The sequence below is a fragment of the Vanellus vanellus genome (genome assembly GCF_965231255.1).
Source record: "Vanellus vanellus genome assembly, chromosome: 1".
NCBI lineage: Eukaryota > Metazoa > Chordata > Aves > Charadriiformes > Charadriidae > Vanellus > Vanellus vanellus.
The window spans coordinates 134,227,585-134,239,982 of NC_138905.1; the positions used below are offsets into that span (position 1 = coordinate 134,227,585).

Below are 12,398 nucleotides of genomic sequence, written 5' to 3' on the forward strand. Positions count from 1 at the left end.
ATAATAAAACAGCTCTGAAACATAAATTTGTACATGTGTAATGCAGGCTGTAACACATGCTTACATGTATACACTTTTATGAATTGAGACCTGATTAAGATTTTTAGCAGTATCAGCATCTTTCAGAATGAAAAAAAAAAATATATTACCTAACACTAATTAATTAAGCCACCCTAAAGGATTGGTAGAAAAAACAGCTACATCAATATAGCACAGCTAATTCCCTCACAGAACTAAGAAATAATACAACTCAACAGCTATTAATACTCACAATTACTGATTGCACATGAAGGAAAATCATTCCCAAACAATTACAAGAAGATGTGTATTGTGAAGGAGATGCATATACTTGGTATTTCTACATAATCAACATTTTTGGGCTCGTATGTTTTAGCCTCCTCATCCATCTTCTTCATATAACATTTGGTTAGGAGAATATGATACATAGAAATAACTATTTCACTTTTAAAAGTTACACTTTAGACAAATCCAGACTGCTGTTAGTAAAAGCATTGCCCCAAAATTAATCATGTTTCACCGCTAGTTGTAGTACTGAGCTATTTTATAACAACAGACTTTGCAAGGGGTTTAAAACCAGTATCCTACTTGTTTTAGCATTCTAACAAGGGAAAATGTCCTCAAAGCGGCTTGATTAAACATAATAGTCCAAAATAGGTAACCAAATCAGTAATACTCTTCAAAGGTAACACATTAAGCTCAAATAAAAATCCAAATGTACAATATTGTTGCATATATTTTTTGCCAAATCCATCTAAGACTCATAGTTTTAGGCTTTCATGAAATAAACATTTTATTTGTATTTCTAATGGAACTGCTTTATGTCAAGGAAGAAGGCAGTAAAATTCACACTGGATAAAGGAATTCTTTAAATGAGTGGTCTGTTAAACATTTACATCTGTTCCAGTAGCACAATACGGTTAAGTACCATAGCATTCTTAGGCAGCACTTACTGACAGGTTTGGCATACCATTCAAACGAGCATAAAGGTAAATGCATGAAGGAAACATAAGATTCACACGTTTAAGACTGAAAGTCAATTGACAGAAAGTGCATTATTTGTGTGGTGAGCAAAGAATCGCTAAACTCTTTGTTTTCTTTTTGTTTGGGGTTTCATTTGTTTTCCTCAACCATCTTGTGTGCAAACCTCATCTACCCTGTCAGGACAAGCAATAACCAAGCACAGCTAACAGGACTGTATGAAGTCTTTCATAAAGGAGACTCTAAACCAGTAACACTTTCTTTGTAAGTAAGAAGTTACAGGCTTGCAAACATCCAAGCATAATTTTCCCAATGAATGCTCCTCTTTACTTAAAACTACAAAATAGTCACACCATAAACAACACCAAGGCTCATTCACCGAAAACAACAAACAAAGAAATCCAGCTGACAACATTTTACCTACAATGGAAGAAAACGTATGCATTGTGTATGTCACCATGGTGAAAAGAGGGAGATCCATTTTTGAGTGGGGAATGCATTCTGCTACCACAGTGCTTTCATACAAAGCAGGCTTAAAGGGTGCGCTGAAGCTGAACACCTAGAATTGTTCATACATAAACAAAAGTGTTTACATCACTGCAGGCTGCACTTCTCTGCAAACAACAGAGCATCGCCAGAAAAATTTACACAGCCCACAGTGAGGCTTGGTGGTCCTATTCTGCTGTCCAGACTTAACCACTGAAGCATTCAAATGTCCTTAATTTTATGCACAAATTTTAGCCTTACTTAATAGGATTTATGTATACATATAAGTGCTTTGAAGAATATTAGCACATTTAAACCCATGTCAAAATGACTTGCCCACCTGGGGTTAGAAGTCAAAGGATTACACCCCACCACTTTGCAAACGGCCCTAAAAGCAGACCTAGACTTGCCAGAATGGCCTTTTTACTCTGAAATTTTACATTTTGTTACTCCTGTCAGCAATTTCACCCATATCTTTTATATGCCCAACAATTTCTACTTACAATTGGGCTTTTTGTTCACCTCCTTGTTCTATTTTGTTCATGTATCATGTATCCAGACAGCAGTGGTAAATTAATCAGACTGGTGCACATTTGTCAGCCTGCTAGCTTTTCTCTGGCCACAGCAGTGAAAGTCTTGAATACAAAAATCTATCTCCACAAGCTCTCTTTGTTCCTTCTACTTAGATCTCAGTGTAATATGCAGCAACAGTTTAAGGTTTTTTTTTATTTCCAAAAAGGGAATGGTGCTAGGGTGAAAAACAAGGGATACAGGAGAGTTGCTGTGAAATACATATTGAATCACTGCCCACACAGATGGCTGAGTCAAACACTATACTTAAAAAAAAAAAATGCAGTGTTCCCTGACAAATCCTAATTCACGACCATTAAAATCTGTGACACAACAACAGACGCAAAATGTTGTAGTAGTTGTCTCATGGGAAGTTGATTATGCCTTCTTAAATTCTTAACTGAAAAATAAACTACTGCTTTACCTTAGTGGTGTCTTTAATGAAGACTCAGTTAAAGCCCTAAGAACAACCACCCCTTCCTCACTCCTAGTCTTTAAGTCCACATTTATAGTTTATACAGATATTGTTACTATTTGCCAAGATCTAAAACATTCCTCTTGATACTGCACAAGATACACAGTTTGAAGAGTCCTTGATTCAGATGACAGGGCCCAAGCACTACAGAGTAGGCAGGAGCAAGAAGCCCAGATCCACAATTAAGAATTTTTTTCTTGCTTACTGTAGTCAGCATGAACTACAGATTTCCAGGGTGTCTGGTTGGCAAAGACGACAGTGGTGGAGATGAATGAAGACAACGTACCAAAACAAGAGCAACATGGAAGATGGCACCAGCAGAAGCAAGGGATGTAAATAAGCTATATGCTAGCAGACCAAGGAGACAAGATGGAAGAGACAGAGCTCATGCAGCTGCCACTAAATGTCACCCCAGGTCAGGTTCCTTCAGGATCCTTCCTCCTGCACAAAGAGCATTCACTTCTTTCCAGTTAAGACTACCTGTTAAAACTAGCTGTCCCATGAAAGAAAAACACATGATGTACAGTGGGACTTGAAAGGGGAAAGCGGGGTGCTTAAAGGAGGCATAAAAGATGCTTTTGCTCCCAAGGCTGCCTTCACTTTGCAGCAGCCTCTGACTCATTAGGAGACAAACTCAATACTCAATGTTATGCCAACTTCTTTTAAAAATCAACCTTCTGTCTGTGAGATGATTTGTTAAGTTCTGAGAGAAAAAGTATTGGATGAATCTGTGCACCCTTCACTCAGGACTCATCACAATTTCAGTTGTACAACCAATAGGTAGTAGCAAATTAGTATAAAAGGAATCAGATGCGAGTACACTAGAAGAGCTGGCTGTATCTTAACCAGAGAGCAAGTTAGTTATAAGCATTGCTAAATGCTCTAAACTTGGAGCTCAGAAGAGTTTTCTGGGCTCCCTATGATTTATTGCTTTTCAGTTCCTATAGGGCAGTTTCACAGAACAGGAAAAGGGAAGAGAAAAACAACACTGATAAAGGCATATAACGACGCGATCGCAGTACCACCGCTCACCAACCGGCCCTGTGCCACCGCAGCCCACCCCCGAGCGGCGACTGCTCTCCCATCCCCGGCTAGCTCCTCTTATAGCCCGGGCATGGGTCACGTGGTATGGAATACCTGCCTCCCCTGCCGGCTCCGAGACGAAATTAACCCCATCCCCGCCGGAACCAGGACAGAGTGCGTCAGCCCTGTAAAAGGCAGAAGAATTTCCAGGAACCTGACACATCAGAGAAGAAGCAGGATTCAGAAAGGTGGTATACATTGGTATTACAAAGCATACAACTTTCATGAATCACAGGAATAAAGACTGAAAGAACACCAATGATCTAACTGGAAATCTAGAACACCCGCATGACTGTAGATATTATTGTCTAATTCCTGTGAAGTATAACTGGAGACATTTCGATGCAAAGCTGCTTTGAACATCAGGTAAGTAGTTTGTTGCTATAGCCTAAAGTGTGGTTTTCCACTGGCCCAAGAGCTACATTATGCGCCAAGTGGAAATGCACCATACTTTCACAAAAGACTCTTATGGTTTTTCAAGAAAGCACCATTCTCATCAGCAAATTGGCCTGGAAGAATTTGAAGATTAGGGAAAGAGTGTGAAATAAAACATTACCAAGCTAAAACATTTTTTAAGTCTTCTGTAAGAGAGGATAGAAAGTAACAGGAAGTTAAAATTAATCTAAAAAGTTTAAGGACATAATCTATTAGTGTGGTGACAGTTTCTTACAGGATGTTATTGGAGACGTATTTCAAGCTCCTCAAAACCATCAGCCAACCTCTTCTGAAAATACCTAGAATTCTCTAATAAGTTTTCCAGTTCCTAAATGAAAGTAAATTAGAAGACTTTTAAAGCTCGGCAATAAAAGCTACCCTAATTTTCAGTAAAACTAAAAGCTCTGGCATACATCTGGAAGTAGGACTGCTCCAGGCAGAGACCTGGAACAAAAAGCGTCCTTGGATCAGCCCTGTACAGTGGCACTGCAAGAGCCACAATGAAAGTAACTCCACAAATCACAGTTCTCGCGCTCCTTTTGATAATTGTGCTTGGCTTAACGAGGTCCTTATAAATTGTAAGTGTCCTAAAGAAACATCGTAAAAAGAGAGCTTGCTAGAGCAGCAAGTGAAGCACAAGTTGTATAGAATCATCACCACTCCCTACACATAAAAACCACATCATTGCATTTCTATGCAAGTTGGAGCTGCTGCTAGTCACTTTTTCCAGACGTGACCTGAAAAACACTGCACAGGGATAGCCTAGTATGGGTCTTACAATGGGGTTGATAACCCTAATAGCTACTTTATTCCTCCTAATGGTTTGCCCTCCCCTCTCTTGCACCTCAGAGATGGAACCAGTGTTAGAAACCAATCAAAAAAGATTCGGGGCCCAGATTTAATAGTAACTGCTGTGCAGAATAAAATTAAATCAATGTTCCTGACTTTAAATACTTTATTTTTATAATATTTCTATCTCCCCCTAGTGGCCCCAATGGCTTCTTAGAAGGAGTATAATAAGCAGAATCCTATTGATCTCCAGATGTTCCCACTTTCTGAGAAAAATGCTGTCATTGGCATTCATCCTAATTTGGGTGTTTCACAAAGAAGGAAGAACAAACCTAACCAAAATACCCACACACTTATAAATCAGAAAAGTCTTCAAATGTTACAGAAAACATTTGCGAGAACCATGTGTTTAAGCTACACAGATCTTCAAAAGGAACTTCCCAGGAATCTGAATGAAATGAAAATATCACTTCTAGGAAGTCTTATCTGGACACGAAAGACAGCATTGCTAAAGTGGGCTACCACCATGGCTGACTCATTTTTAATTTTTTGGAACTTCTGGGTCTGATCAGCTATCATTTCAGATAAATGCAAAAGTCATTTTGCATTTTACTGGGAGTAGATTTGATATGCATGTTTTCAGAAATCATTTCTGAGATCTTCCCCCACCAACACTAAAACTTGCTAACAGAGTTATTCCTGATAAATACAGTATGGCTGCCTTTATAAATATCATTTTACTAAGAAGTAATTCTTAACGCACTTCTGAGCAACAAGCAAATTTTACAGACTGGGTTTTTCTTTTAATATTAAAAGTGCATAATCTGGGCGTAGTGCACAGTACTACAGTGACATATTAATGCTTAGATGCAGATGTTTCCCAGCATCAACAACAACTTCGTGAAGTTCAACTACTAAATTCATATTAAGATGCCAGAAACACATTGTTTTTCAATGTGGTAAACGCATATATATGTGAAAGTTTGTTTTATAATACCAGAATATTTTATGCAAAAAAAAACCCAACCAACCCAAACCCTCAACTCTGTAACTAACAGTCTTTATCCATTAGCCACAATTCCAATGAGAAAACAATCAAGGTTATTTCTAAATAGAAAGAAGTGGTAAACAGTGATGTGCCTACGCAAAAGAACATTGTTTTCTACTGTTCCTTCTGTTTTAAAGCCCAGAATATGCTGTTGTCTGCCAAAAGCGATTTGCAGGGAGAAAAAGTGAAGCCTACAGGTCTTCCAAGTAACAACAACAGGCTAGAGAGAGCTAAAAGTATATTCTCAATTTTTCAAGTCTCAATACTAAGCTCTTTCCACAAGACTGTATTGCTTCTCTGTGCATCTAATGCTAAACATCTAAATAGAAGTTTCGGAGCTCAACTTTAGGTACTCTGGTTTTGAAACTTGGGGAAAGGCTAGAAAGGGGAGTGAAAACAAGAAGCAATGATAGATGCAGTCTATTGAAAAAAGAAAGAGTTTGCAGTTCAGCTTAAGAAATAGAAAAGATTCATGCCTCACCTAAACCTTTCATATGGAAACCATTTATGAGACAGAAGCCAGTTTTCCTCAGGACAATGAAACACAACAAAACCCACAGCAGTAAATCCAAATAATTTTGCTGAATTTTAAGAATTACACAAAGATCATACTCTGAACAAAACTTCAGCTGCTGGATACAAAGTAAGATACACCTTTCAATCCAGATAAGCATTTTATTTTTTTCTGATAAAAATGCACTGTGATGCATTTTATAAAGACATACAGATAGACTAAATTCAACCAGTTCAGGAGTTTCAATGATTGTCTTAAATACCTGCATATTACACTTGTCATCGCTAGAAAAATGTCACTACAGATATGGTAAAGGAGAGCACTTAAGTCCTGGCCCTATTACTTCCTAGGTAATAGAGGTAGAAGTATAAGACAGTTCCAATTGCATCTACAGTTTGAGAGGTATTTCACTGCCGTTTAAAAACACCTAGAATGCAACATGCATGTTTACACACACACTGAAGCTATATATTGTCACCTATTTGATGAGAGGTACGATCACAGTTTTGTGAATGTGATACTATGAGAGCAATGAATCTGAGTTATGCAGGTCAAAGTGTTGTTCTATATTAATAATAAAATACATATATAACCTAATGATGTCATCCTGCTACTATATTGTATTTCCAGACATGCATAGTGTTGCAGTGCATTTATAAGTATTGTACTGAAAGGTTATCTGAATTGCATACTGACTTAAGACAAAATTGCTACTAACTTCCTCTCAGAATTTGTAAATGAATTCTGCTTCCATTTCAATGCCTGAACTACATTTTGCAAAGAAGCTGGGGTTTGTGCATGTGCATGATCTGGTTACCTGTGACATATTTGAGAGATTTTACCTGTCCAACCAAGCCAGCAGACTTTTAGCTGCTCCAATCAGATCCACTACTGACGTCAGAAAATCATTCGGTAATTTGCGGCTGGTCCTTCCATCATAGTGACCGCTCCTTCTCCTCCCAGTGATGAAGTTCTGCAGATTTTTGGCAGATGCATTCAGTTTGTGAGAAAGAGTTTTTAGATTTTCTGTTTCCAAGCCATAGTTCTGCATTGAAAAAAAGACAAAGAAAAGTTAGTTTTGCAGCTGAACATGAAGTACCGAGAACAGCAAGACTGCTCTTCTGCTTCAAAACTTAAACCATTCCTAATAATTAAGGTAGAAATACACCCACTCATTAGTTTTTAAATGTATGGCATGTTCTGTTTCTAAAGTGCATAAAAATAGAACAAAAGAAGAGCAAAATTATGAGTGATCTTTTAGCTGGTTTTAAGTGCACTGAGAAAAACATCTCAAAATGAAGGAAAAACCTAGTCTGGAAGACTGATTTTCAAAAGAGTACATCACTCTCAGTAGATCAGACAGTTCTCTCAGAAGATCTGACAGTCAGGGGTCAGTCCCTCATGTCCATACTCACACCAATTCCTAAGATCACATTAGGCAAGAGGGTTTCCAACTAGCAGAAGTATGCAGTATGGACACAGTGTGACACCAAATTGCTTTTGTTGGTTTAAGTGAAGGAAGCATGTTCACTACCTTATTTTCATTCTTGTTTGCAGTAAAGGACCACCAGAATCACAGACCAGAGAACACAGTGATACTCTGCTCAATGTCTATGTTGCCCTTTTAAAGTCAAGTTGTAAACTTTGCTTCCATTTAAGAGCCAATCCCTTAAACTTATGTTCCTCAGCTGTGCAGCAGAGACAGAAATAATTATGCAGAAATATTAACAAACAGTACTTGAAAATCCTTCAAATATACAAATGTTGCTGAAACAGTACTAGAGAATGCCCTAATTTAATGTTCAATTACAATACAATATAGTACAATCAGCTATTTGTTATTTCTGCAATAAATTTGTTTTCCTCACAAATGCAAATAATAACAGTTATTTCAAAAGAGATCTTATTTTGCCGTTGTAAAGGAATAAGCAATTACATAGATTTGAGCTTATTATTCCTGTAAGAGAAAGATGGGACTTCTGAAGGTGCTCCTTGCCCTAACCACATCACAGGTTTATAACATGAGGTGCTCACAACTTGTTCAGTTGACAATGGAAAGGGCTACTTACTATCAAAGGTGGACCATTTCCTACCACAAATGATGGTGAAGTAGGATGCAGAAAGCTCCTCAGCTGCACACAGAAAAATCTGCTTCCTAACGACACCTCCTGTCCTCATCAGCTCTCCTCTCAGGCCCCCAATTTGATGCCCATACAAATCCATCCACAAGGTGAAGAGATGGGAGAGGGATATATTTGCCAGTGCTAATTTAAGCCTGATGAATCTTATTTACCTATTTAGCTTTGCCTTTTTACTATAGGATATGCGGGGGGGAGGTGGGAGCGAGGAGATGATGGTGTGATTATTTACAGCAGTTTTCATGCTCCTAATCCAAACTGTCTACTAAATGAACTTAATCTCCTCTTTAATTACACAGGGACTGCAGGAACATTACGCTGAAGCTAGCCCCAGCTCTCCCACAATGTCCACTCTGAAGCAAACAAGAGATCACCACAGAAAGAAGAGACTTCAGCACACAGCTTGTCTGCCATCTCCCAGCCAGCCTCCTCTTCATGCTTGTAAACCAAATTCACTTCATGAGGGAGCCGCTAAAACAGCGGCCATCTTTCCGCAGCAGAGGATGCACTTGGAGACACAGCTTAAGGGAGAAGTGACCATATGCTAAGGTTGCGCTTTAAAAAAACACTACTGTAACATCTGTGATCATATTTTGGGCAAGGAAGGTCTTGTGGGCATGTTTCTCAACTCCACAGTTTATGCATAGGTGTCGTCCTCTGCCACCACATTCAGTTCCCACATTCAGTATGTTTGGGCAGTGATGTTTCCACCATGTAAATATTCAATAGCAACTACGCAACAGATAGAGTTAGGTTATAAATAAAAAAAAATTACAAGATGAAAACAACAAATTGGGAAGGAAAAGTAAAACATACTTTATTATGCAGCTAAACAGCTCATAACTAATGACTTATTAAATCAGTCCAAATTAAAGAGATAAGCATCAGATAAAAATAAATGTTTTTTTCTGTGATTGCTGTGGTTGAAACAGCAAGATGGAGATTGAGGACTGAGTAGGAGTATGCTGGAAAAAAATACCAGGTTTGTTCTTCTTTCATTCTGCTTCTTGAGCATCTAGCTCATTTTGGCAGAATTAATAGGGGGAAGAAACAAATGAAAGATATGTCACAGCAAACGTCTTACAGATCAGCCAACCCAAGACCCCACCACAAGCGAGCCCCAGCACACCCGCACAACATGGCGCTCACCTCCCACACACATGGAGAGGGAATGAGCGCAAACTGCCACCTGGACACAGGGCTCCTCACGGGTTCACTGAAACATCGAACTTCTTGATTCAGGAGACTGTTAACTAAGAAGCTAAGCGCAATTGTCCAAATACCGTGCTCACTTTCAAACCAAGGCAGGGGTGGGGGGGGGAAGGAGCCCGGGCAACCGCTCACTTCCCATCCAGGCCACGCACAGGGCCCCACAGCTGGGGGGCCCTGACCGGATCCCAGCGCTCCTCCTCAACAATCCTAAACTATTTCACCTCCTTCTCCATTCCTTACTTCATCACCTCATCTGTACCTCATCCGCTTCCGGAGGCGGGTGCCAGGTAGCAGCTGTGCCCACCGCAGCAGGAACCCCGGTGGGACACGTACAGGCCTCCCTGCTCCCACCAGAAAGCAAAGCACCAGCAAAAAGCAAGCCTGCAATGTTGAACACTGCAGTCCGAGCAAAACTATACTCAAAAATTCATTCTACACAAGAAAATAGGGTGAATTTATGTATACGCTTCTTTAGAAAATCAGCTCCTTATAAAAGCTTAGTGGCCTCTTGTTAACATTTCAGGTGACAGCCACCTACAGACGCAGATTTTTCAGATGTCTCTTTTCACTGTCAGATGTGTGGAAAGGAAGAGACAACATTAATGGGTACAAAGTCTATTTTCATCCATATTCATCAAATGTGTGTGTGTTCTTTAACATAAAACTGAGGGACACGTAACGCCTGAGCTACATATAAAATTCAGCCTTACACGAGGAACGGCACTGATTTTGAGAAAGCCTCCACCTGTAATATGAGGCAGATAAAGTCAGGGATGGAAAATACAGAGATAGATTTCAGGTAAAATATATTTTTGGGCATGTGTTTATCAAAGCCTTCAAGTGGAAGGATCCTAACACAGCAGCCAAGCTAACAAAATCCCCACTTTGTTTATCACTAATATTTCCAGCCCACATTAAAAACGACCAGAGTTGCATGTTCTAATATTGGAAACAAGCTTGCTCAAATAGTAACTGCCAAGTTTAATCATACTTTATATGCAATAATATACTATTAACAATATGGTTTTCTTAGAAATGCACTGCATTTATTTTCAAGCACCGTAAGAAGATAATTGCAGGCAAAGGAGACAATTCTTTGTTTTCCCCTACTCTGCATTTAGCCAGCACTAACGTAAGTTATGCTTTCATTTGCCAAAATAAATTCACAGTCACTGAAAGCACCACAAAGAAATCTCTGCACGCTTGTAGACATTATGAGAAACGAAGCAGGTCTACGCGTCTGCTTTCTCCACGAGAGACCACGGAGCAAAAGACTCTTCAGAGACACCCCGCCTCAACAGAAATGGCTCTAATGGAGTCTCTTCTGGCAATCACAAAACAAGAACTTGATGAAGCTAAGCTACACAGAGCAATAGCTTGACAGCAGGTGTTCAAACTAAAGGTGGTGGGAGCTATTAATAGACATTTTACCTGCTAATTACTTTTCTGTGGCTTCACATGACAGTGTGAGTGATGAATTGTAGCTCTTTTCTTCACACGCTGACAAGCAGCAGCTCTAATCGCCACTGGTGAGTTTTGCTTTTTTTGTTGGTGAGGAGAGCCAGCCTAGTCCCTCTGCCAGCCCATCTTTGCACCAGCACCACAGGGTAGGAAGAGATTTCAGTAACCAAACTTTGGAAGTAAAGTGAAATTTTCTTGGATTAGCTTGATCAATGTTCACTAGTTTTCCCCCCTGCTTTCCCCAACTGAAAAAAAAAAAAAAATTTCAGAGCTCATTTCATCTCTTCCCTGTGTTAAATTCACTTAACCCTTGCTGGCAGGGAAGCACACCTTACACTGCTAGCACAGGTTAAAAAGTAAAGTGTTCCTAACTTATATAGTGCTAACTATCTCTGTTGGCTCAGACAGGGTGTCTAGAAGCTGCTGAGAGCTTTCGTTTAGGCTATTCTTGTGCTGCTTGTTGCAAACGCAAAGATGTCTCAGCTAACTAAAAGAGCCAAGCTCAGTTACCAAAAGAAGTCCGGATCTAAACACGCCGCAATATGCAATACAGACATAGCCACAGTCCCATTGACAAATCCAGAAATCCCTTAGAACAGATGTCTTGATCACAACTTTCATGCAGCCGTGAATGCCTCTACATCTCCAAGCACAAAGGCCACATCAAGTTCAATGACATAGTTTGACTCCTACAAACAACCCAAGACAGAAATGAGTATATGGCCCCTCTGCCTACCTCCCTAAATAACTATTTCTTCTCTTCAGCCCAGAAAGCTGCTGGAAAACATGCGGAGCAAAAGGCATGCAGCAACCAGTGCTAACTCTTACTGAAGAGACACAAGATGGGAACTAAAGATACTACTGTAACACTGGTGCTTGGGGGCAAAAGGAAAATAAAAACAGTTTCTCCAGGCAGGCAGAGCAGACTTATATCGATTTATTTCTGCAGCCCCTCTGGAGAAGTATAAACCGTATAAACTACAGAAGGTGAAGGTTTATTTTCCTTCGGCAAATGTTAGTCAGCACACACAAACATTATTTTTTAAAGAAGGAAAAAAATAGCAACCTTTTCAAAAGACAAATATTATAGTCTAGAAAGCTGTACTGTCTAATAAATTATGTGCAGTGTATAGTAAACTTTGTATAAAGAAATGTAACTTCTCAGTTATGCCTGATATCTCTAAGCAA

General features: G+C 39.4%; 1 protein-coding gene across 4 annotated transcripts in view; it reads right to left on the reverse strand.

Moving 5' to 3' along the window:
* CNKSR2 (connector enhancer of kinase suppressor of Ras 2) overlaps positions 1-12,398 on the reverse strand; it is a gene marked incomplete at its 5' end in the record, with an annotated part of 219,304 nt that overhangs the window by 162,262 nt on the left and 44,644 nt on the right. For all 4 annotated transcript variants that reach the window (XM_082491745.1, XM_082491744.1, XM_082491743.1 and 1 more), the window contains one exon: positions 7,242-7,444. In XM_082491745.1, the coding sequence (XP_082347871.1) occupies positions 7,242-7,444 (203 nt within the window). The remainder of the gene's footprint in view (positions 1-7,241; positions 7,445-12,398) is intronic.